This window comes from Desarmillaria tabescens (genome assembly GCF_030435595.1).
Source record: "Desarmillaria tabescens strain CCBAS 213 chromosome Unknown EV420scaffold_33, whole genome shotgun sequence".
Lineage (NCBI taxonomy): Eukaryota > Fungi > Basidiomycota > Agaricomycetes > Agaricales > Physalacriaceae > Desarmillaria > Desarmillaria tabescens.
Genome location: NW_026848332.1, coordinates 338,952 through 362,167, shown reverse-complemented (window position 1 = coordinate 362,167; position 23,216 = coordinate 338,952). Strand labels below are relative to the sequence as shown.

At 47.8% G+C, this 23,216-nt stretch overlaps 9 protein-coding genes across 9 annotated transcripts; 5 read left to right on the top strand and 4 right to left on the bottom strand.

The window, feature by feature from the left end:
* Positions 1–1,135: 1,135 nt before the first annotated feature.
* EV420DRAFT_1766427 (uncharacterized protein) lies at positions 1,136–4,067 on the top strand (the record flags this gene model as incomplete). Its single annotated transcript, XM_060480878.1, has 4 exons — positions 1,136–2,093; positions 2,147–2,301; positions 2,354–3,260; positions 3,316–4,067. The coding sequence occupies 4 exons, from the start codon at positions 1,136–1,138 to the stop codon at positions 4,011–4,013; spliced, it is 2,718 nt and encodes a 905-aa protein (XP_060327735.1). The 3' UTR covers positions 4,014–4,067.
* Positions 4,068–4,517: 450 nt separating this feature from the next.
* EV420DRAFT_1766426 (uncharacterized protein) lies at positions 4,518–6,104 on the top strand (the record flags this gene model as incomplete). Its single annotated transcript, XM_060480877.1, has 2 exons — positions 4,518–5,253; positions 5,318–6,104. The coding sequence occupies 2 exons, from the start codon at positions 4,518–4,520 to the stop codon at positions 6,037–6,039; spliced, it is 1,458 nt and encodes a 485-aa protein (XP_060327734.1). The 3' UTR covers positions 6,040–6,104.
* A 789-nt stretch (positions 6,105–6,893) lies between these two features.
* Positions 6,894–7,480, bottom strand: EV420DRAFT_1274244 (uncharacterized protein; the record flags this gene model as incomplete). Its single annotated transcript, XM_060467823.1, has 3 exons — positions 6,894–7,144; positions 7,193–7,385; positions 7,433–7,480. The coding sequence occupies 3 exons, from the start codon at positions 7,478–7,480 to the stop codon at positions 6,894–6,896; spliced, it is 492 nt and encodes a 163-aa protein (XP_060327733.1).
* Positions 7,481–8,398: 918 nt separating this feature from the next.
* On the bottom strand, positions 8,399–9,736 carry EV420DRAFT_1560782 (uncharacterized protein). The gene is made up of 5 exons (XM_060473831.1): positions 9,536–9,736; positions 9,213–9,480; positions 9,013–9,157; positions 8,921–8,960; positions 8,399–8,857 (listed from the first exon to the last, which is right to left on the bottom strand). The coding sequence occupies exons 1-5, from the start codon at positions 9,564–9,566 to the stop codon at positions 8,481–8,483; spliced, it is 861 nt and encodes a 286-aa protein (XP_060327732.1). The 5' UTR covers positions 9,567–9,736; the 3' UTR covers positions 8,399–8,480.
* A 31-nt stretch (positions 9,737–9,767) lies between these two features.
* EV420DRAFT_1560778 (Aldo/keto reductase) lies at positions 9,768–11,307 on the bottom strand. The gene is made up of 9 exons (XM_060473830.1): positions 11,173–11,307; positions 11,009–11,113; positions 10,807–10,955; positions 10,639–10,751; positions 10,503–10,584; positions 10,356–10,450; positions 10,178–10,303; positions 10,070–10,122; positions 9,768–10,011 (listed from the first exon to the last, which is right to left on the bottom strand). Exons 1-9 carry the CDS (start codon positions 11,201–11,203, stop codon positions 9,872–9,874), a joined length of 894 nt encoding a protein of 297 aa, XP_060327731.1. The 5' UTR covers positions 11,204–11,307; the 3' UTR covers positions 9,768–9,871.
* Positions 11,308–11,355: 48 nt separating this feature from the next.
* Positions 11,356–13,382, top strand: EV420DRAFT_1337656 (RTA1-domain-containing protein). Its single transcript, XM_060468888.1, has 10 exons — positions 11,356–11,730; positions 11,784–11,894; positions 11,948–12,092; positions 12,148–12,260; positions 12,308–12,330; positions 12,387–12,464; positions 12,517–12,556; positions 12,610–12,808; positions 12,858–12,928; positions 12,983–13,382. Exons 1-10 carry the CDS (start codon positions 11,718–11,720, stop codon positions 13,153–13,155), a joined length of 966 nt encoding a protein of 321 aa, XP_060327730.1. The 5' UTR covers positions 11,356–11,717; the 3' UTR covers positions 13,156–13,382.
* Positions 13,383–13,470: 88 nt separating this feature from the next.
* Positions 13,471–16,138, top strand: EV420DRAFT_715534 (kinase-like domain-containing protein). Its single transcript, XM_060483201.1, has 8 exons — positions 13,471–13,700; positions 13,751–13,836; positions 13,886–13,969; positions 14,024–14,283; positions 14,333–14,705; positions 14,752–14,813; positions 14,866–14,966; positions 15,019–16,138. Exons 1-8 carry the CDS (start codon positions 13,574–13,576, stop codon positions 16,038–16,040), a joined length of 2,115 nt encoding a protein of 704 aa, XP_060327729.1. The 5' UTR covers positions 13,471–13,573; the 3' UTR covers positions 16,041–16,138.
* A 3,552-nt stretch (positions 16,139–19,690) lies between these two features.
* On the bottom strand, positions 19,691–20,721 carry EV420DRAFT_715330 (uncharacterized protein). Its single transcript, XM_060483200.1, has 2 exons — positions 20,311–20,721; positions 19,691–20,251 (listed from the first exon to the last, which is right to left on the bottom strand). The coding sequence occupies exons 1-2, from the start codon at positions 20,326–20,328 to the stop codon at positions 19,742–19,744; spliced, it is 528 nt and encodes a 175-aa protein (XP_060327728.1). The 5' UTR covers positions 20,329–20,721; the 3' UTR covers positions 19,691–19,741.
* Positions 20,722–21,060: 339 nt separating this feature from the next.
* On the top strand, positions 21,061–22,161 carry EV420DRAFT_714836 (RNA polymerase III subunit Rpc25-domain-containing protein). Its single transcript, XM_060483198.1, has 6 exons — positions 21,061–21,138; positions 21,194–21,377; positions 21,429–21,515; positions 21,566–21,855; positions 21,911–22,008; positions 22,066–22,161. Exons 1-5 carry the CDS (start codon positions 21,115–21,117, stop codon positions 22,001–22,003), a joined length of 678 nt encoding a protein of 225 aa, XP_060327727.1. The 5' UTR covers positions 21,061–21,114; the 3' UTR covers positions 22,004–22,008; positions 22,066–22,161.
* The last annotated feature ends 1,055 nt before the right edge of the window (positions 22,162–23,216 follow it).

The following is a 23,216-nucleotide window of genomic DNA, read 5'->3' as shown; positions in this document are numbered from 1 at the left end:
CTTCGGCATCGACTGAGATATGCTTGTTATTGGCTATTGGTGGTGAACTGTTCATAGTGAGCGAAAAAAGACGACAGGAGAAAGGGAGGGAACTATATAGGGTCGAACGGCAATACCGCAGAGACACCGGCTTGATCATGGGAGTTTTATATAAACCTAGGCTAGTCACGGTCAATCAATCTTGCCAAACACGCAGGAGCCCCAAGTAATGACAGTATTGAATACTATCTGCACCTTTAAGTTCCTGATTTTCTAGCTATAGAGCCCTCGTACCTATCCCTAGATTATTCCACACAGAAAAATTTGGGCTCTATCTCGTTAAGCTGGAAAGGGGCCTTCTTTCCAAGATGAGAGAAGAACTGAACCTCGACGCGCTGACTCAGTTCACGACCATAGCTGATGATGAATTTTGAGTACGCTCAGGTACGCTCAGTCCTGCGGTTGCCAGACACAATTGCCAATTGAACTTCATGATGGAGTACTCGTCAACCTACATTTTCCCATTGTCTTGCTTCGTAAGTCGGAATTTCCTCTTATCTTGCTTCAAGCAATCCATATATGGGTGTTGCTTTCAGGTTACTTTGTTATCCGCTTACAGCAGAAATTAGTAACTGCATACCGTGGTGCGCCACGCCGGCACTGCGCAATGCTGAATTCATAATAAAAACGGTATAATGTAAAAACGATGCAGAGAACAGGTGGCCGAACATTGTGGATGCCCAGTCTACTTGAAGCATGAGATCTCAGAGAAGAGAAGCAGTGGTATCGGCTTATCGGTGGGAATTTCCCCTCGTCCTAGTGGAAAAGACAACCCTTTGTCGCTGCCCATTGATTCAAAGCTTGAATTCGCCAACTGTTCGCACGGAATTTCAGGAGTGATGCTTGGACTGGCGTTGGTGCATTATAGTTCAGAGTAATTAGCAAAGAGTAGAAAATTATTTTGCGTCCCATGCATTGTCTGAAATTCGTGTTCTGGAGGTGAACAATAAGTTTGTGTAAGTTTGCGTTCACTGCCACAACTAGCGATCAATGCCAAATTCAACATAACGTTACTCGATCACGTGGTTTGCGCGACTTTGTAACGGCTCGTTACATCCTTTGTCCTCAATCTCTATAACAGCGCGAAAAGTTCACCATGGTCGTCCTAATTTTTATCGGAGCCCCCCCTCCTCCATATCTACACATGGATCCGTTCTCGCAGCCCAAACCAGAACCCAAGAAGCAGTATCACTCTAAATATTACCGTGATGCTCGTAACAGGGACGCGTCGGGTGCTTCTGAAGCATCATCTGCCGATGAAGAGCCTCAGAAGAATCATGTAGACCCCTTGCCACCTTCGCCGCCACATCTTGACGCTGTCAACGCGCCTCGTACTCCATCTCCGTCGAGTGATAACACCAGACCCTCTTCCTGGATAACTGGACGAACCCCCTACAGCCGCGGCACCACTAGTCTAAACGTCTGCAACCCGGGAAAAAAGGTTGGTCCCGTAGACCCATACCTAAAAGAGGACCTACGACACCGTTTGTTCATCGACTTCGACACATTTCTCCAAACTATTCTTCTCTTGCCTGCAGACTGGCGTACGTCCTTCAAATCTGCTATCGACCATGTTCTCGCCGATAAAGAGTTCAACGGACTTCTGAACGAGTACTTGAAGAAAGTCAACGTTGCGGTCGTTGATCATGACCGGGAAAAGCGGCTCTATCGACCCCATGCGAAGATGTGCAATAGGGCTGTCAACGTTCTGCAGACTCATCAGGACACCAAGGTATCCGACGACAACATCGTCCACTATCACCGCATGGATCCACTCGTTGTGCGGGGGTCCAAAGACCAGCTGAAGCCGGACATAGTGGGGATGTTGACTCAGATATTCGCATCTCCGAAAGATAAGCTGAAGTTAAATGCTTTGGAGAAGTATGGAGAGGCTCAGGATGTGGTTAAGAGATCGGGAGGACTGCGGCAGAAGCCAATTCCTCCATTGCCAGAGAATAACATTCCTGCATGGCCGCAGCTCATCGACGCCAAGGAGATGAAAGCCACTGATAACGCCCTCGACGAAGGGACGAACGCGATTCGGTTGTTAAAAGGTATGCTCATTCCACGGCGCATTTTCTGTCTTTTGTTGAATTTACTATATTAGCTGGTCAGGACCCGCTGAAACCGGTGCCACGTAAGAAGCGGGATGGTAGCGGTCTGAGTGCTACCACTGACTGCCGGACTTCGGTAGACAACCAAGCTTCAGATATCCCCTCGGCTTCGAGGACCAAGAAGCGCAAATCGGATAGTAGCGACGAGGTACGCTGGTCGTCCACTTACTCTGATCACGATCTGACTGTTTACTTCTCAGTCTTCTTCCAAGGTCTCGCGTCGAACGTATGACAGCCAAGCGTCTGCTTCTGCAAGACGGGTGCTAGACCCAATTGATGAGGACGGCTTTCCGAGACATCTTCCGAACGACGAGAAGGCTCGCATTCAGTGTGCGACTTACGCGATGCAGATACTCTCCAGTGCTGGACTGCGGTCGCATGCTCTGGTCACTTTAATCGACCGTGACCGCCTTCAGCTCACTTATTATGACCGATCCGCTATCGTCGTCTCTCAGGCCATCGACATAGCTGATAAGGAAGAAAAGCGATTATTCGTTGGGATGCTTATTGGATGCCATCGTCTCACACTCCCCCAGCGCGGTATTCTTGATCACATAATCGAAGATCCCTACATCAGAGGTTTTGGGAAAATGGAAGAGCGGAATCCTATAACCCTCTTCGACGGTCTGAAGATGACGTTGGCGAAATCTGACGGAACGAAAATCATTCTCACTCTGGGAAGCATCGTTCATCGCCAGCGTTGCCTCATTGGGCGCGACACTTGCGTCGTCCTCGCTCGCTCGGCGGCATGGCCTGGGCGAGAACTCGTTGTTAAGATCAGTTGGCCAAGCATCCATCGCGACTCGGAGAAGAAGCTGATGGACGCCGCGAAGGCCAAGGCTGATGAGATGGCTGGTGAAGGCAAGAGGCATTGGGTTTTGGATCATCTTCCGGAGATCCTTCATTCCCAAGACTTTCACTTCGACGACGAAGATTCACCACAGAGAAGGTTGATAGAACTGTTGATAGAGGCATCCTATGTCGACGAAAAAACGTTCATCTACGAAGAGCGCCTTCTTCGCATCATCGTCTCGGAACGTCTCTTTCCCATAACAGACTTAGCTGATGTCAAGGACATTGCCCAAGCGTTCCATGATATATTTCGATGTTCGTAACTTTCCTCTCCTTTACTCATCCTCAATGTCTTAATCACTCGCTCTAGGTCATTCTTGGCTGTACGAAAACCCCAAAATTCTCCACCGCGACATGAGCCTCAAAAATATGATGTATCGAAGAAGATACCACGATGACAGCAAACAGGAATTCCAAATTCTTGGTGTCCTTAACGACTACGACCTTGCCTCTTTCCTTCCTCTCAAGGAGGCGTCATCCCTTCATCGCACAGGTACACCGCCTTACATGGCTCATGAACTTCTGGGCAAGTCCGACGTTAGCCATCTATATCGTCATGACGTCGAAGCCTTCTACTATGTTCTATTGATGCTCTGCTGCCGTTATGAGATTGTTCAATCTGCGGAAGGAAAGGTCATGAAGGAGTTAGAGTTGAAAAACATGCCTTTTGCGCAGTGGTTTGACAGAACACTATCATGGGAGGGACTCTCTGACATCAAGTGCGCTTTCCTGACCACTCGCAAGACGATTCCTACGTCGGCGTCATTTTCTGCCTTTCTTCCATGGCTCGAGGAGATTCGATACTTGTTCAGAAAAGGGATAGATGCGCTCTCAGATTTAGATGCTCCTCTACCTCGGACACGTCAGCAATCTCATTCAAAACAGCCAAGAAATGCGGAACCATCTGTGCCATTTGACAACGAGACACTCGGTGGGTATATCATATCCACGGAAATTTTGGAAATCATGTCGGATATCAATGGTCACTCTCTGAACAATCAGTCGTGAAGAGCATTGATTTAGATCAACCATGTGTATCTTACAGTGTAGACAGACCTGGCAATCAAATGTAAAATCTTCAATTTGAACTCCACGGTCTTGATATTCAACTAGCTCCATAAGATCGAAATTCGCCAAATCAGGGTGGATCCCAAACGTGGCAGCCTTGTGCTTAAGTGCCCGTACCCTTCTTACCTCGTTTTTCATTTTTAGCAAAATGGCTCGCTAGATTTAGTAGTCACCTTCTGTGGAGCAGTAAAGCCCGGACTACCTCGTGTTACTTCCTAGCTAGAACTTCAAGGAACTTCTCTGCCTCGGCAGATGGCGCAAGACCATGCTGCGTCCTGCACGATTGCTTGAAAGCGCTCAAATCGGGAGCAACCCGATCACGTGGTTTGTGCAACACTGTTCGTTACATCCATTGTCTCCAGCCCCTATATCAGTGCGAGCAGTTCTGGGCTCACCGCGGTTGTACTACCTTCTATCGGAGCCACCCCTCCTCCATATCTACTCATGAATTCTTTCACACTGCCGAAACGAAGACTCAAGATGCAATGTCACTCTCGACGATACCACCGCGATGCTCGCAACAGGGACGCGTCTGGGGCCTCTGAACTGTCTTCTGTCAATGAAGAGCCTTCAATGCCTATTGGATACCATCGTTTTACCTTTCCCCAAAGCTGTATTCTTGATCGCATCATCGAAGAGCGTTGCATCAGGTCTTTCGAAAAGGTTGACCGCAAGAATCCTGCGAATTTCCATAGGGGTCTGAAGATGACTTTGCAGAAAGCCGACACAACCAACATTGTTATCACTCTCGGAGATGTCATCCACTACCAGCGAGGTCTTGTTGGGAGGAACACCTGTGTCGTTACCGCTGAGGGTCCGGAATGGCCTGGGAAGCAACTTGTAGTCAAGATCAGCTGGCCGAGCATCTATCGCGACTCAGAGAAGAAGTTTATTGATGCCGCGAAGGCTAAAGCCCGGGAGATGACCAGTAAAGGCAAGGAACACTGGGTCTTGGACCATCTTCCAGAGATTTTTCATTCCGAAGAATTTCAGTTCGATGATGAAGATTCGCCACAGGGAAGACTAAGGAAGCTGTTGATCGATGCTGCATATGTGGATGGGAATACTTTTATATACGATGAGCGTTTTCCTCGTATTACTGTCTCCGAACGCCTCTGTTCCCTGGATACCCTCAACGATGTAAAGGAGATTGGTCAGGTTTTTCTCGATATATTGCAGTGTATGTTTTTTTTCTCGACACCATTTTCCTCCTTCAAGCTATGATCTAAAGCATGTTAATCTAGGTCATCGATGGCTCTTTGATCACCCAAAGATTCTCCACCGCGATATCAGTATGACCAATGTGATGTATCGAAGGAGACATGGGCAAGTCTGCGGTGTCCTCAATGATTTCGACCTCTCCTCTTTTCTTCCTCTCCGAGATGCCTCGTCTCTCCATCGTACAGGTACTGCACCTTATATGGCCTGCGACCTTCTGCGTGCAACCGACATCAGCCATCTGTATCGTCATGATATCGAAGCCCTGTTCTATGTCTTGATGATGCTCTGCTGTCATTACGAGATTGTGCGCTCTGACAAGGGGTCCACAATGAAGGAATTGAAAACGGAAAAGGGGAAGAAACCACCGTTTTCTGACTGGTTCGACCGAATGATGACGTGGGAAGCCCTATCTAGGCAGAAGAGATGCTTCCTAGCTGAGGACACGCCCATTCCTACTTCGACATCATTTTCCGCCTTTCTTCCTTGGCTTCAAGACATCCGGGTTGCATTTGGTGATGGTTTCCATGCACGGACCAAATCCAAGATTCAACCCAATCCGAAACGAAAAATTCCTGCAAATTTCATTCCACCGAGTGAGCGTGATCTTACAAATCGTCCCAGCAGCATCCAGGTCCCTGTGCCCTTTGACGACGAGACGCTTGGCGGATATGTTGTCTACTCGGACTTTTTGGCAACCATGTCGGATATCGGCGGTCACTCTTTAGTCATCAAAAACGTTCAGTAGTGAGGCCTAAGGTCTCGAAGGTTAAACAAGTGTATATTCACATAGATAGGCATACAAAGTCGCATTCAAATGCCGAATTTTCACTCCGAACTCTAAGGACCTGCATTGAACATGGTGAAACTCAGACTAGTAGCATTGCCAACACTAGTTTGACTATAGTTGATTTTCACTTACTATATACAAGGCAATTAGGGCATATGATGAGCCATAATAATACTTCCACTTCGGTTTTCGATTCTAATAGGCGAAAAAGGCTTGCTGCATTGAACGACCTGCAATTTGCAACTTAAGTTTGAGCACCGTTATACAGTGTCATGCTCATATCAAGACAGATTCAATCAAGTCTCTCCAGACGGCTAAGAACAGTCACTTCCTGCCACATTTCGATCCTGTTTACAGTTTACTTAGTTATCATATGATTTGCATTCTGAGCCATTCCGATGGGTCAGTCTTATTTTCCGCAGACTGGACTTCCTGATGGATAAGAGATTTGTGCCAGCTTCCAACCATCGGCAAGTATTGGAAAGTACATGCAGTCCTTCCCTCAAGAGGTTGTATTTTGTATATCCGCCTTGGAAAGCCTCAGCCTCATTTCGATTTCCGCCGGCATAGCGGTCCGCCTCCTTGCCTTCAACCACCACGTCCTTCTCAAGCAAGAGTGCCTATTCTGCGTACGCTTCCCTTTGCGTTCAGCTTGCCTTTCCCTGGAATCGTGAATGCTTTCCCTTTGGTGGAACGAACTTGAAGTCATGCCAATCAAGATCTTTCATCGTGCATATGTAGTGCTGGTATTGGTACAGGTGATATTCTGATTACTATTACTGGTAGTATGTGTGCATACCATCCTTTCTCGTTCATGAACAAGCGCCAGGGACAGTCTCGTATTGAGAAATTGCATCGACTTTTGCGGCCGACGCGGACTTGGTGTCGAAGACATAACCCAGCCATTCCTTGGCAAGGCGACGGGCGAGCTCAATACCGATAACGCGCTGGCCCATGCAAAGAACCTGAGCGTTGTTACTCAGGACGCCCCGTTCCACCGAAAAGCTGTCGTGAGCCGTGACCGCACGAATACCAGGGACTTTGTTGGCGGATATGGCGACACCTGCATGCCTTGTTAGCTCTTTTTGCTGGAGGACCTGATAATACGCACCGAGGCCAGTGCCACATATCAGCAACCCACGGTCAGCTTCGCCTGCGACAATCTTCTTTGCGGCTGTGACAGCGACATGGGGATATGCTGTCTTCTCGTTCGAATCGACGACGCCGACGTCAATGACTTCGGACACTCGAGGATCCTTCTCTAGGTCTGCTTTCAGCGTGTTCTTGTACTGGACGCCGGCATCCTGTCGCAGGATTAGCTCTGTACAGATTAAGACAAAAGTAAACCCACATCGCAGCCCACGACGACGCGCCATTTTGGAGGTGCTGTACTCGACATGATGTGGAATACCTTGCAACGAAGGATATGGTTCGTGTAAAGAATGGATTCATCATGCATCAATGAGCGCTCCGACCATGGTCAGTTGCCATTTCTATTAGGGGACTCGGATACATATATGGCCGGGTCGGACCAAAGTCTGTTTTCCCTTCCTTCCATACATCCCATTTCAGACGACTGTAACACTTCCTCAACAGGCGTATATAAATACCGTATGTGCTTTCCATTCGTCGATATCACTAGTGCTACTGGTTGCTCTGAGATAGATCCCGCTTTTGAAAATTTCCATGTCTCCGCTGGCAGTCGACAAGCTACACAAAATCGATTTGGATATTCCTAACGCCTTCCACTGTCTGCATGGTATGATGCCTCGAGGGTTGGAAGACAGTTGAGTTTGGTATTTATATTGTAAGCGTTGCTTTGGCTCGGTTCTCAGCTAAGCATTTATTCAATATTAATGCCTTTATCTTTTCCTAATTTACTTCTTTCTTTGTTTTCCTTTCACTTGTGTTCAGCGACGAGTCGACGGGGTCTTTGGTAGTAATTTGCTATTGTTTACCCGAACTTGTATATAGCAGAGTCGACCAATACAACAGTCTTACAGTCTTTCAGTACGCGGCGTGCGCCCTTGCATGCTTCAGGCAACTTGGAAACATGGTTCCGTCTATCGCTTTCTACAATGGTGCATCGATACGTGGTACTCACATACCAGAATGCCAATTATTTTTGACTCAGTGCACCTAGCCCGATATCGTTAAACCAGCCACAATACGACGCCATAGAACCTTGGAGATCCCGGCTAACGAATTATGACTCGATATGTATTCATGGCATTTAGTTGCACCCAATATTACCGTAATAGCCAGACTTGGTTCAAATAGGGCGTGCGCCAAATAGGAATGGCGAACTTGAATACGAATGGAGAATAGATTCATGTTTATTTTAGACTACAAATTCTGACGAGTATTTCGGGAGGGACTTGCAAGTCTCGTTTTTATCATCAAAACCAAACGCCTCGAACAACACTTCCCCATTCCTCCAACGTAGTCCTCAACTTATCCCACTTGGTCCGCAGGTCCTTCTCCGCATCTTGCCCCAACAATAACCAAGTAGGCCAAGCTTTCCCTTCTGCTGAACCTTCGCCTCTTACCGTATCCACCAGTGTTTCCATCGCTTTCACAGGGTCACCAGGTTCGGTCCCCGGGACAGAACCGAAGCGCGCGATAGAAGAGGTACGAATATCATCGTAGTCCGAGATAGGATTCTTGACGTTGAAGGGGATCGAATACATTCCTTCTGTGCGAAAGGCGCCTGGTGCGACGACGAGCACGCGGATGTTAAACGGCGCTACTTCGGGGATGAGAGACTCGGCTATAGCTAGAAACGGTTTGGGAGAATGATAAGTAAGAGGAAATTATAACAGAGACAGAGAGGGTTTGCCATGAATTGCTGCTTTGGATGCTGCGTACGTTCCGAGACCCTAGGAAATCAGTTGGTGTGATTCAATAATATAAATAACTGCTATAGCCTACCACAGTCTCTGCCCTCCATACAGAACGACTGCCGATGACGACTATTGTTCCTTGCTTTTGTGCCCTCATGTGAGGGAGGACAGCGTTGGTGACATCGACGACAGCAAAAACGTTCGTTTCAAACTGCTCCCTCATCATCTTCGTTCTTTTTCAACCGTCAGCCAAAGAATGCTTCTAAGCGGTTACAATTAACCACTCACCCACTCTCCTCTACGAGTCCAAGGTACCCCGAGCCAGCGTTGTTCACAAGTACATCGATCTTGCCCCATCTCAAAACGGCGTCATCGATCACGGTTTTGACGGTATCGGATCCCGCTGTGACGTCTAGCTGAACGAGGAGGAGATTTTCAGAGTCCCTGGAAGGGTGAAGAGCTTGCAATTTTTCTAGGGATCGCGCGGTGGCTATCACACGGTCACCGCGAGCTAAAACGGATGTCACGAGCCGTCGACCGAGGCCAGAAGTGGTTCCTTGCAAAGTGTGAGGTGGTGTTCCGAGCGACAGAGATTTTCAGCATGCAAATACCTGTGATCAACCAAACGAGCTGGGGGGCCATGAAAGTCCTAGTCAACGCTCAAGGGGGGACAGCGAGCACTGATTGAATCAGCGGTGTTTCACAAATTTCTTACTCAGCGAAGGAATCTGATAGAGAAATTTTCAATCGCCTAAGGAAATGTCGGCTTCCGAAATGAACAGCGCGGTGATGATGCAGGATGGAAGTTGGTCTTGAAGTTTCTTACTTCGGCAATGGACAGTTGCCGCGGCACTCGGCGGACACAGCCACTCTCAGATTTCAGAAAGCAAGCGCTTATGTAGTTTGACAGTAGTGGTACACAGTATACATTGTGAAGGCGGCTCATCTCAATATCCCAGCGCGCGCAGAGTTCCCCACGCAATGGCGAGTCCAAGACACGTTACAGCGACACGACGCGTAAACTTCAAGTGTGTGGGCTCAGCCGCACCCGCTAAATCGATAGCAGCAATTTCATGAGGGGTGAGTTCTACGTGTCGATGTGAGTATAAATTATGCAGGGCATATAAAGACCGAGGAATTCATACCAAGGTCCCCAGCATTCAGATATCCTTCCAACCTGGATTTCTTCGAGCTCGTCCTTCAAGGAAAATGTGTGAGAAAAACACTCAGGTTAAAGTGCGTAAGTAGCATACGTTACGACAACAGCACCTTTCGACTTTGTCCATGCCAGAAGGATCTGGTCAGGGGTGACGCCATACTTTTTGGCGAGATCATTAACTGGAATATCTACTGCGCCTCCCGGAAGCGTTGTAATTGGACTAGAACTTAATGGTTAGATCATGCAGTATGATGGTAGAAAAAATGACATGCATAAGAGGACTGTAGGCTTCGATGACAACACCGGCCTTCTGGCAGTAGTCAACGACAGGACTCTGCCGGGCGTAGACATATGGATGAAGCAATATCTGAGGGATAGAGATTCAATGAAAGCGTATACTGGACACGAAAAATCTATACCTGGTTAGCTGCAGGTTTTATATTTGAAGAGGCCAGTAACAACGCGATCTCATTGACTCCAAAGTTGCTCACACCGATGCTCCTATGATATGATTAGTAGAAGACGAGTGAGAAATAAGTGCTATTAATAGCTCGCTTTGCCAGCCCTTGTGCTTGGAGAGCTTCCATCTCTTTCCACGCGGTAGGTATATCGGGAACAGCGAGTCGTGGGTGATGAATAAGATACAGGTCCACGTAGGTGACTCCCAGCTGCGCATAAGTTCAATTTCAGCCAGCTTGAACAACTTGAACATTTATCACTCGCATTCTTCAAGCTATTCTGGATAGACGTCTTGATATCCAGTCCGTCCAGCCCGGAGTACTTGGTAGTAATGAATACCTCATTTCGCGCCAGACCGCTCTCACGAATCGCAATTCCAGCTTCTGTTTCATTTCTGTAGCTTTGAGCGGTATCTAGAGCGAGATATAGGAAATTCACAATTAGAAGGATTGCGAAATATACTGACCAAAGTGGTTGAATCCGACAGAGATTGCTTGGTCAACCTGGGATATAGGGCCATCACCGTTTCCGAGTTTCCACGTTCCGAAAGCTATGCTGGGCATAGAATGGCCTGTCAGAGGAAATTCAAATCAAAAATGATTGTAGAGGATAATACAGTGTCAGAAGTACCATTATTGAGCTTTACAGGGTCCCAAGGCATCTCGTTGAAGTCCTGGAGTTGGTGCAAGATGGTGTTGCGACGATCGCGCGGCGCAGATCCCACGTTAAAGTAGTTGACTCATCAAGTAACGTGACCGTGGTACCCGCTCTCGCGGTCCGAGTCAAAAGAATTTCCCGCCTAGTCGATTGTTACCCCAAGTACGTCCGAGTCGACAAGCGGGCAAGAGTTCGGATCGTGGCAGATGTCATACACATGGCAGACATCGAGGGCACTGAGAACACCCGAAGTTGACTCGGATATCCTTTACCGTATTCATCACCGGACAGCCGAGTTCGAGCTTGTTGGCTCGGCACAGCAGCTTTTCGTTTCTGTCATTGACATTATGATCTCTTATTTTAATATGCGATATCTTGGCGTCGTGATGCGTACTCCCGAGCAGTGGAGGACTTCAGACACTGCTACTTAAGGCTTGGATAGTACCCTTTGTCTTTCGTAACTTAGGACACCCCTCAGCTAGAGACTCGAGAGCAGCAGAAACATTTTATCGCCAACGATGGAGTCCACTGGTACGCCGTTTGATTTATATCTGCTCTTTCTTTCTCTTATCCCTTCTTTCCAGTTGAGCCTTTGGTCTTGTCGGGAAGTATGGATCTCGTTGATTCTCCGTACAATTATGTTCCGTCAACGGCAATTGCTATAATATTTGTGGTATTGTATTTTATCTCAACAAGTGAGTGCCCGTCGAGCCATCCTCGTATTGAGCTATCTGACGGACTCTGGTAGTCTGCCATGTAGGTCAAGGTCTCTATTACCGGATGTGGTGGGTCTTCCCCACCATATGCCTGGCCGGAATCATGGAGGTACTTGGCTGGAGCGGTCGTTTGTGGTCGAGTTTCTCTCCAAGTCTTACCAACCCATTTCAAATCCAGTATGTTCGAGAATTATGTTCATAGTGAGTATTTGTTGACTTTCTGTTCCTTCAGAATTGTTTGCACTATCCTCGCACCGACGCCTTTGGTTGCGGCTAACTTCGTTGTCCTCGGCACATTGATCAAGAAATTGGGTCCTGTATATAGCAGGCTCACTCCTCGAATGTGTGACACAGCCCCAATACTCGTACCCGTTCTGAGAAGCTGTCTTTAGATTCCATTATCTTTTGTACCTGCGTAAGAACATTTTCTCTCTTGTGTCCAAGTCGTTCACCACGTCTTTTATACTACAGGATGTCATCGCCTTGACTATCCAAGGTGTTGGAGGAGGAATTGCATCGGCAGCTGACACTCTACCGGCCGCCAACAGGGTTAGTACCATATTTTCCCGTGAATTTTTATTATTAAGTACTCCACGTACAGGGTGAAAATATCATGCTCGGGGGCATTGTGTTCCAGCTGGGTCAGTAAAGTGCTTGTGGCATTGTGGTCGATAACTGATACAGTTCCTTGCAGCTGTGATCACTGTATATGTTCTTTGTGCTGCCGAGTTTTTTGTACGATACATCAAGGACATTCCCATTGTATCCCGTACTGCCAATAGCCAGGTGAACGTTGCCTCTACGAAGCCTATCTACTCTCGCGGCATCATGAGTGGAAAATCGTTGCTCATGTTAGGAGCGTTGACTCTCAGCACCTTCTGTCTCTATATCCGGTATGTTTTATAATTTTGCTCAATTCCGTAACTTCTGACATCGTTCCAGAGCTGTATACCGTATTATCGAGTTGAGTGATGGGTGGAACGGCGTAATCATTTCCACTCAAGTGTATTTCAGTATGTTTTCTTTTCTCTGGACACTTGGGTGTCGTACTGATTTCGATCCTGAAGACGTCTTTGATGGTGCTATGGTCGTATTAGCAATCTACATCATGAACTTTGCGCATCCAGGCCTATTACTTGGATCAGATCAAGCCGTTCTCTCTTCGGAAGTTTCGGCGGGCTCTCTTGAACTTGGGACTGAAGAGACGGTTATGGAGACGATTACAGCAGAGCGTAAATAGTTAGTGCTTCGGTTTACTTTGAGGAGGTATCAGAACAGTAATTGTTACTCCTTCGAATTCATACGGAAAGGGTACTACACGAACCTAGATTGCAAAACGTACGTGTAGAACTACTATTCAGCTTATTACTTATTCCATGTATAATCCATATATGCGGTCAAAGTGTAACCAGCAATCAGGTCGTCCCTCGAACTCAAGGCTGTTGGCAGCCGTTGGCGGATGCCACTAAGTACAAGTTGACTCGGCAGAATCGGCATCTGTCGGAGATCACTTGTCCAAATACCGTGACGTTCTGTGACAGCGTGACAGTGCTATGTTTGTTCTCCCTTTTCCGTCATCGTCCAATCGTTCCCTCCATTTCTTGTTCATCTACCTTTACCGCTGTATTTCTATTCCCTCGATTTGAACGACCTAATGCATGTCTCTCTCTTGGATAAAACGGAAATCGAGACTTCAAGAACTTCTGAAAAGCCATGGCGACGAGGAGGAAGATGGGCTGGCACTGGACCGGTTGCTGCACGGCCAGAGTGTTATTGGGAAGACGTGTATGCGCATCTTGTCAATTCTCTGCTACGTATTGTACTGATTTTATCAGCGAGGACTATCGAAATCGACTCCATAAAACTTCAGGATAAGGACTTCCAGGTGGTTGGGAAGCTTGACTACGGCCAGTTTGGCGTGGTAGGTCCTAGTTCTCTTTGGAAAATTCAAGTCTCATCATTGTTGGTAGATCGATGTTGTCAAATGTAGACTAGACGGGCGCGTCTATGTACGCAAAACCATCGAGAAGAAATTTGTGTTAAGGGCGCGTGAGGTACGTCGTTGATACCCAAGTCGGTTTGTACGCAGCTGACGAAGTAAAATAAAGCAATGCTCCCCGCAGCTTGAACGCGATATTCTGCGCCTTGCAACAACAACCAAGTCGCAGTGGGTGCCACACTTACTATGCGCATTCCAGACTCCGACACACTTGAAGCTTGTCATGGACTATGCCGAAGGGGGTACTCTCTGGGACGTATTGGAGTCCAGTGCGCTGGACGGCAGGATCTCCGAACGCGATATCAGATGGTGGGCACCACAGATCGTTAGCGCGATTCATTGGTGCCACTCACAAGGTTTTGTGCACAGGTAGGCCCGAGATTTGCATGCACGAGCTCCCATTTGACGCAGGAAACAGAGATATCAAACCTCACAATTTTGTCCTCAAAACGAACGCTCGCATTCTTCTGATTGATTTTGGTTCAGCGGCCCCACTTCTTCCTCGCATGCCAGATGGTAGTCAGCGTTTGCCGAAGCAACATTGTCTCGTCCCATGTGGAACTTGCGATTACATCTCGCCGGAGATACTCAAGGCCCATGAGCGCGCGTTGGTTGCCTTGGAAATGGAAGATGATGACCGCAGTTCCGAATTCGAACATGAAGATGACGTCTATGGGCGAGAGACGGACTGGTGGAGCATGGGCGTGATGTTGTATGAAATGGCTTATGGTCAAGCGCCATTCTTCGCAGAAGATATTCGAAGGACATACGCGAAGATTATGGCTGATAACGTTAGTTTTTCCTCATCTTGTCCAGCAGACACTGATCTCTGTCCAGAGATACATTCCTTTCAATAACAACATTATTATTTCACCTGAATTCCAAGACTTTTTACGCAAGTAAGCGTGCTATCATTCTGACTTGTTGGTGCCGCTAATATCATTCTCGAAGGTTGCTCACCGATGCCGAATTCCGTCTGGGAAGACACTCCGTTGCTGAGCTCACCTCTCACAAGTTTTTTGCCAATGTTCGCTGGACCGGTCTCCACGAAGGTGGGTTACTGGGTTACACCTGCATCATCTTAATGTTGATTTTGGTCATTAGAGACCGTCCCCGCAGACATCCACGTTCCTCAATTTATCTACTCGGATCCCAATGCTGTCCTTGAGATGGAGGACGATGGATTAGATGGTAGTGGATCTGAGTCGAAACTCTTCGCTTTCTCAGACCTTTTCCAGTCGTCTGCTGGGTCATCTCAGGGCCTTTCTATTCTGAAGTCTATAGCGACACCTCAAGCGACGTCTGGAGATAACAGTTCAGCCTTCATCGGGTTTTCATGGGGACCTATGACAACTGCATTTCCGGACATAATACCTCTTCCTTGTGAGCCCATTGTTGGTACACCCAAATTACTTGGACTATCTCACGCTACTATCGGTTCCACGCCGACTCCCCATCTTCTGACACCAACACTCAATTCACACCACTTCAGCACGCCTATCCGATCCGGTCCTCGAACCCCCTACCAGACGCTTTCGCGGAACAGTACTGCTCGTCGTACAACAGTCACAAGACGGCCCGTTTCAGATCGCGAGGCCATGAAGCAGCTCATTGACTGTGTTGGCATGAGCGCGCATAAGAAAGTATTAGAGAGCGGTCGAAAACCACACATCTTGACGTCGATCGGCAGACACAGTCGGTCAGCATCGTTGAAAGAACTTCGTTTCCTCCCTCTGGAGGATCAACGGAAGCTCCCCGTGAATGCCTCTGACTCGGAAGAAGACTCTGACTCGGACATGGAGGCCCCGCCTAGCCCGAGTCCGAGCCCTAGGCCGGGATCTGTTATGTCGAAACGGAGCGCCACGCCTAATGCGACAGTAACATTTACTCAGCGGTCGAGCGATTCTTCTTCGCAGCGGACGGGCACGGATTCATCCGTGAAGGCGGCGGAGACGCCCCAGCGTGGTGGTGAAGATGTCAGTACGTCTCGTTTGCGAATGGGGTCGAGTCTCTCATACGAGAATACGACGTTCGATGGTTTGGAAAGCAAGCATGCTTTGATCATGGAAGATATTCACGGTATAGAGGGTCGGTTAAAGCAGTTAGTCTCTGCGATTGCGAAGTAGATTGCCGTCACATACGGTGATATCACTACATGTGATCTTTATCCATTTTAACTAAGTGTCCGCCGTGGAGTTGCAAGCCTTCCTATCTGGGCCCCGAGTATGGAAGGGGGTTATGTTAACCTAGTCTGGCAAGCTGGCTTTGTTGTGTACCCGAGGATCCCATAAATTTGGACGGGAATGTAATTGAGGAAGTAGTCAGGTATTTCGAGGAGTCATACTCAGCGCTTGGTGCTGAGTTGTCGTTTGGAGTCGGCTACGACGAGCTTTCACCATCCTCCACAGCAACTTCCTCTCTTCCATACTTGGGTCTACCAGGTCCGAGAATACAGTAGTTGGGAAAAGTGGAGAGTATCGACAGTAAATGGACAAATAGCGCTCGATTATTGACAAGAAATGCATCTGCTCCCCTGGGTGGATTCCAGAAGGAGATTCTTAGTCCCTTCTCGACGCAGGCTGGACTTCACTAAGGTGGACTGGGGGACACGAATGAAGGTCGCAATCATTGTGCGCATGTCGGTCAGCAACTTCTAGAATCCGGCCGAGGGGAAAGATAGATGTTACTCTTTGATGGTGAACGCCGCGACGCGAAATTCTCCAGCTCCATGGTTTCTAGGTCGTTCACTCGCAGTGCACAAAGGCGCGGCCAGAACTAAGAGAGGGGTGCGAGTTCGATCTATACACACGGTAAGGCGAAGCAGATATCAAGTCGTGGTTGAAGGCAAACCAAGTTCGGTACTCGCCGCTTGAACCGATGTGCAGTAAGCTCATCCATAAAGGTACTATTGGAACAAAGATTCCATCACACGCTGGAAACGGCAGTGACTCGCAGACTCAGTGCGGCAAGGTACTCACCAATGCGAAACTGATTCAACCATGAGTACGAGTACTAAGTAGTCGTGGAAAGTCGGGCTCAGGGCATGCTAGGAGTTACTTTGGCCTAGGATCACAAAGTTGCGCAAAAGCGACTCGTATTTGGCGGCCGCTGATGACATTCGCAGATGTATGGGCGTAATAGTATGGGCGTAATAGCGTGCAAAAAATCCGGCGAATGCAAGTTAATTTTTTTCCAGTCGCAAGTTACTTTTAGGTGCACAAGTTCGCGTCCCTCTCCCAAGTTAAGTGTTTTCCTATAGTGATGTACACACCGGCATCATTTGTTACCATAGATCTCTGAATAAGATCTGGGGGCGCGTGTTCGGATCGGGACGAGGTGGCCACTGAACCGGCCGACATTATTTTATTTCGGTGCTTGACACCCGTCATTCCGCCATTGCCATAATGGCCCGAATTCCTCCAGCGTTCTATTCATCTTTACCTACTTCTCCATCACTTATTCAGTGATGAATTCAGATACATTTCCTTTGGGTGTTTGATCTTTGGATTCAAAGCCGCTCAGACTCAGTCTAGACAGTACTCCCTTATAGATTTGAATGCTCGGAACTCGGCAAGATGGCAGCGATAGATCGAACTCAGTGGGGCGCACTGAGAACGTCATTTCAGAGGGTTCAAGGGTTCACGACATGGCCTGCTGAACAACATAGGTACCGTATTCCTTCCCAGAATGTTAGTGTTCATATCTTTCGTGACCAATTGTCGGGTATCCGGACGACTGGACGGAGATTTGTATATTACAGCCTAGGCCTTGCTTATTCTGAAGCTATATCCGATAGAAAACTTGCGAAAAAACTACTAACTTGCGGAAGGATATAAGCGAACCTGGGGGTTTATAACCAACTTGCGAGCGGAAAAACGCGACTTGCGCCAACATGTATTTTTGCACGCTATTACGCCCATATAATAGCGTGCAAAAATCCGATGAACCCAACTTAGATTTTTCCCAGTCGCAAGTTACTTTTAAGTGCGCAAGTTAAGTGTTTTCCTATAGTGATATACACACCGGCATCAATTGTTATCATAGCTCTCAATAAGATCGAGGGCATGGGTTCGGAGGAGGACAAGGCCCGGGTGGCCCCTGAACTGGCCGACATTATTTCGGTGCTTGACACCAGTCATTCTGTCATTGCCATAACGGCCCGAATTCCTCCAGCGTACTATTGATCTTTACTTACTTCTCCATCGTTTATTCAGTGACGAATTTAGATATATTTCCCTTCGGTGTTTGATATCTGGATTCAAAGCCGCTCGGCCTAGACAGTCCACTGACTCCCTTATAGATCTGAATGCTCGGAGTACTGCAAAACAGCGATAGATCGAGCTCAATTGGGCGCACTGAGAACGACATTTCAGAGAGTGAAAGGGTTCACCGCATGACCTGCTGAATAGCATAGGTACCATATTCCTTCCCAGAATGTTAGTTTTCATATGGTTCATAACCAATGTCAGGTGTCCGAATGGCTGGACAGAAATTTGTATATCACAGGCTAGGCATTACCTATTCTAAAGCTATAGCCAATAGCAAACTTGCGAAAAAAAATATATACTAACTTGTGGAACAATACAAGCCAACTTGGGGGCTAATAACCAACTTGCGACTGGGAAAAATCTAAGTTGGGTTCATCGGATTTTTGCACGCTATTACGCCCATACAGATGCCGGTGCCGAGTGTATGGGCGTAATAGCGTGCAAAAAATCGGACAAACGCAAGTTCTCTTTTTCCAGTCGCAAGTTACTTTTGAGTGTGCAAGTTCGCTTCCCCCCGCAAGTCAAGTATTTTCCTAAAAGTGATATGCACATCGGCATCAGCTGTTATCATAGATCTTTGAATAAGATCTGGCGGCGTGAGTGTGGAGCGGGACGAGGTAGCTGAACCGGCCGACATTATTTCGGTGCTTGACACCAGTCGTTCCGCTATTGCCGTGGTGGCCCGAATTCCTTCAGTGTCCTATTCATCTGCTTTACCTACTTCTCCATCGCTTTTTCAAGTGATGAATTCAGATACATTTCCCTTCGGTGTTTGATCTCTGGATTCAAAGCCTCTCAGTCTAGACAGTCCACTGAGCCATCACTCCGCTATAGATTTGAATGCTCGGAATACTGCCAGAGAGCGATGTATTGAGCTCAGTGGGGGGCACTGAGAACGACATTCCAGATGTTCAAGGGGTTCGCGACATGGCCGGCTGAACAGCGTAGGACCGTATTCCTTCCAGTTCCCGGAATGTTAGCGTTGCTATGGTTCATAACCAATGCCGGGTACCCTGACAGCTGGATAGAGATTTGTATATCTCAGCCTAGGCATTACTTACTCTGAGGCTATAGCTAATAGCAAACTTGTGAAAAAAAAAATACTAACTTGCGGAAGGATACAATCAAACTTGGGGGCTAATAACCGACTTGGGACCGGAAAAACGCGACTTGCGCCTACGTGAATTTTTGCACGCTATTACGCCCATACGAGTGCTGCCGATACCCACATACATACCACGATATCACAGACAGTGAGTATCATTAGTTGCAATCGATGAGTTGAGATCTTGAGATGGTAAGTTAAGTTACATAGCAACAAATTTTTATTGCTATGTCTGTGTCCATGATTTGTGGGTCATTTGGCCCATGTATAGTAGATACAAGCAAAAGCGCAAAAGAAAACCCAATCACCAAGCGAGTGTAAGTGATAATGTTAGACCAAAACATGCGAGATAAGTGTCCCCTTCCAAGCAACGTGTCCTCCATCTCTCCTCGTCCCGCGTCAAGGGTATATATGTTTATATATAAAGCTCCTCGTATGCATATCAGAGACATGCTTAAGCACCAGCCTTGATCTGGTCACGGATGTACGTGAGGTAGTAGTCTATGCGTTCCTGGTGCTTCTTGAACTCAAAGGCCTTATCCACGTCATGAAGCGGCTGGAGCTGATCTTGGCGGTAGGGGTATGAGAAGAATTGGGTCGCTTTGCCGATCGTGACCGCACCAAAAAGCGTCTTCTTGAAGTTCGGCTCCGCCACACGCGTCTGTGCCAGGTACCCTTTGAGCTGGGTTCTCTTCTCATCCCATGTCGCTCCTGAATTTTTGTGGGCGTAGGACGCGTCCTCAATGATGAACACCCTCACATTTCCATTCACGAGTTTTCTCCAGCCGACGTCGATCTTCTGTCCGCTCTGGACCCTGGGGCGTGACTGTCCCGACACGGTGAAGCCGTCTGCAAGTGTGAAGTACAATGAGCCGACATTGAGCCACATATCGTCCACTACGTCCTCATGGCTGCCTGCCTTGATCTTGGCTTCAAGCGCGGCTATGGGCGGGAACGCCATGTACTATACTTCATATCAGTATATGCACCTCAAGCTTTGTACTTGGATCCCTGTAAACTTACATCGACAGTAGGAGCCATTTCGATGAACGGAGGTGGTAATGTGCCAAGGGTGGTGATTTGATGTTGGGTAGGAAAAAATCCTGTGTAAGGAGGTGAAGATGTTGTACAGGTGGTGTAAGAGTCTTCAGAGATCGAAGCGGATATGTTTGAGAGTGTGCTGATGAAGTCCAGGATGGAGACGAGACCACCTTCTTATACTTTTTTTTTTAGGATCTTCAACACTGTCACATCAGTCGCGGGTTTGGGCGCAGGTTTGAGCAGGGCGGGACAGGGGGGGTTAGTTCCAAGCCACCAGTCGCGGGTTTGGGCACAGGTTCGGGCAGGACAAGAAGGGAGGTTTAGTTCCGAGCCACCAGGCGCAGTACTGGGCCGGGCAGGGCAGAGAGGTTTACAGACTCCTTCCCATTCTCCTCAATGGGGCACGATGGGTATTCAGAAGGCACCTGTCGTTCTTTTATCTACCAAAAAAATATCTCTGGAGAACGATAGGCGACATTGCAGTATTGATTGGCTCTGGTAAGACTTTGCTGTCTTCGAGCATTCGCGACATGGCTCGTTCCGTGACGACACCTGTTAGACGATGACCGTCTCTCTAGTAATCATATCCGACATTGCAAGCAAGTGTGATTCGCGGAAAAAACAGGTTCAGGCAGCAAATAAAGAAATTAACCAGCAGAGACAGACATGGTGGTATTAAACAGCCAACCGCTGGCAATCGGTCCGAAGCCCTCACGTGATATTCACATGATGCTTCCACAGCCACCCACGCGCATTGGGATTTCAAACTCAGATTTATAGGTCTATATGTTCCACCTCGCTATACTCAAGGTGAGAAGCGCCTCTATCTGTCTCCCTCTCTCTCATCGTCCTAACACTACTCCAGGATACCATCGGCATACACCCCTCCAACTTTGGCATTCCACCGGAAACGGCGCTCATAGCCGAGCTCAACAAAAAGTACGCCAATCGAGTGCTTCACGATGTGGGACTGTGTGTATGCGTGTTCGATTTGACAGAGGCGGGTGAGGGGAAAGTTCGGTATGGGGATGGCTTTTTATATTACAAGGGTACGTCGACTGCACGGTGGGAAATGTAAGAGCTGACCTGAAATAATGCAGTCGTATTTCGCTTGGTCGTCTTTAGACCGTTCACATCCGAAGTGATACTCGCAAAGGTCAAATCGTCGGATGCTGAATCTATTCGATGTACGTTTCCAGACTTCACTTTTACCCTTTCTAATTATTCTCATTCATAGTAACGATGGGATTCTTCGACGACATATACATACCATCGATATACCTCCCCCAGCCTTCGGCATTTGACCCCAACGAACGCGCTTTTTTCTGGGTGCCAGAATCCGAGCTTACTACGTCTTCGCAGCTACTGGATACGGACGTCGGGTCGAGGATGTACATCGATGCTGGGGAAGTCGTACGTGTGCGGGTTGAGGCGGATGAGTTTCATGATGACGAACCGGGACCGCCGAAGATGTCTGAAGGGGTGCAGGTGAAGCAGGAACCGAGGAGAGCGCCGTATCAGATCATTGTGTGTTTTCTCTTCTGTTTTCTTTTTTTTTTTTCGGCGTTGACAGGTTGACCAGTGTTCGATAGCGGAGTCAGGCCTTGGGAATGTGTCGTGGTGGAATTCGTCTCAAGAAGAGGATGCTGAAGGTGACGTAGTTATGGAAGAGTAGAGCAGGTATGTTCGTCAAGCTTTCTAGCATCTGGAACATCTTATTAACATCAAACCACGTAGTATAATGCCATTCCTCTTCCTTATATCCTTGATCATTCGCACGGCGTGTCTCTTTCCCGTAATCCACACTCGAGTCGAACCATCATCGCATGGTTGAGTCGATTTCGGTGCTTTGTTTTTGCTTTCGGTCACAACTTTTTGCCTCAGTGTCTAGCATGGATAATAGGGAAGGAAATGGACGTCGTACTTGCCTCAAGCTATAGCACCTTTAGTGGACGCCCTAATCGAACGGTGCACATACGACCGTTTACACAATTCTTATATTTTGATGAAGAGGGGTGTAATGTCTGCAGGAAGAGATTGAAATTATGTGCGACGTCATGTGCAAAAAATCGAAATATGGACCCGCATTGGGTTAGTGGGATGCACGATGACGTGTCGCGATACAGACGGAAAGACTCGAGTTTTTGAGGTAGACGCGTCTTTGGAGAACTCATAACCGAATGGAAGTTCGCATGTACTTGTCATTGCTGTATGTGGGTTCTCTGCGAGGTGGTTGTATGCAGCCTGCTAGGAAGTTCCATCAAATCATCAAATGAACTGCCGGGGTGCCTCTTGCTTCTTTTTGGTGCCGGGCTTGTGATGCTGGTGAGTGGGTTGGTCGTCGGCTCGGTGCTAATAGAAAGGTATGTGGTCTTCCTCACCAATATCACACTTCTATCCATTTGAATTGGACAGGCGATGGGATAACGACTCTAACTGTGCTCGGAAACAAAAGGTGGTGGTGTTAATCTTTTGTGCGTTTTCTTTAATACTTTCAAGCCTTCGAATTTTACTGATGTCACGCAGCGTCATCCTAGCTACCTTGGAGGGCTTGGGTTTATGCGCCGTTTGAACGCTATAAGCAGACACATCCCGACGAGCTACATACCGTTGCGGAGATGCATTGTTCAAGATCTTTGACATGCATGATATGCATGTACCACCGGTCTGGACATTAGTTCCTGCGTAGTCCCCAAAGACACACCGGCCACGACGTGTGCTATTCTTAGGCCGGCGTCTGCTAGTCGCATCCTATTCGGCCGCGCAACCTTAATATTTTTAGCTGCCACTTTCAGCGGAACATTACGCAGATCGTCTAGGAAGTGTGAACTACCGCAAACTTGGCTATCATATATTGCGCAGATACTAGATCAGTTCACTGTTCACTG

Excerpts from the sequence above, each read along its gene's own strand:
- EV420DRAFT_714836 (XM_060483198.1), top strand. The coding sequence starts at position 21,115 with ATGTTCCACCTCGCTATACTCAAG. Across the intron at positions 21,516-21,565 it reads GGATGCTGAATCTATTCGAT|TAACGATGGGATTCTTCGAC; the intron begins GTACGTTTCCAG and ends TCTCATTCATAG. Across the intron at positions 21,856-21,910 it reads GAGCGCCGTATCAGATCATT|TGTTCGATAGCGGAGTCAGG; the intron begins GTGTGTTTTCTC and ends CAGGTTGACCAG.
- EV420DRAFT_715534 (XM_060483201.1), top strand. The coding sequence starts at position 13,574 with ATGTCTCTCTCTTGGATAAAACGGAAATCGAGACTTCAAGAACTTCTG. Across the intron at positions 13,837-13,885 it reads ACTACGGCCAGTTTGGCGTG|ATCGATGTTGTCAAATGTAG; the intron begins GTAGGTCCTAGT and ends CATTGTTGGTAG. Across the intron at positions 13,970-14,023 it reads TTGTGTTAAGGGCGCGTGAG|CAATGCTCCCCGCAGCTTGA; the intron begins GTACGTCGTTGA and ends AGTAAAATAAAG.
- EV420DRAFT_1560778 (XM_060473830.1), bottom strand. The coding sequence starts at position 11,203 with ATGCCTTGGGACCCTGTAAAGCTCAATAATG. Across the intron at positions 11,114-11,172 it reads CCCTGTAAAGCTCAATAATG|GCCATTCTATGCCCAGCATA; the intron begins GTACTTCTGACA and ends TTCCTCTGACAG. Across the intron at positions 10,123-10,177 it reads AAAGGTGCTGTTGTCGTAAC|GACGAGCTCGAAGAAATCCA; the intron begins GTATGCTACTTA and ends TTTTCCTTGAAG.
- EV420DRAFT_1560782 (XM_060473831.1), bottom strand. The coding sequence starts at position 9,566 with ATGGCCCCCCAGCTCGTTTGGTTGATCACAG. Across the intron at positions 9,481-9,535 it reads GCTCGTTTGGTTGATCACAG|GAACCACTTCTGGCCTCGGT; the intron begins GTATTTGCATGC and ends ACACTTTGCAAG. Across the intron at positions 9,158-9,212 it reads GGACTCGTAGAGGAGAGTGG|AACGAAGATGATGAGGGAGC; the intron begins GTGAGTGGTTAA and ends CGGTTGAAAAAG.
- EV420DRAFT_1337656 (XM_060468888.1), top strand. Across the intron at positions 11,895-11,947 it reads ATTGTATTTTATCTCAACAA|TCTGCCATGTAGGTCAAGGT; the intron begins GTGAGTGCCCGT and ends GGACTCTGGTAG. Across the intron at positions 12,093-12,147 it reads ACCAACCCATTTCAAATCCA|AATTGTTTGCACTATCCTCG; the intron begins GTATGTTCGAGA and ends CTGTTCCTTCAG.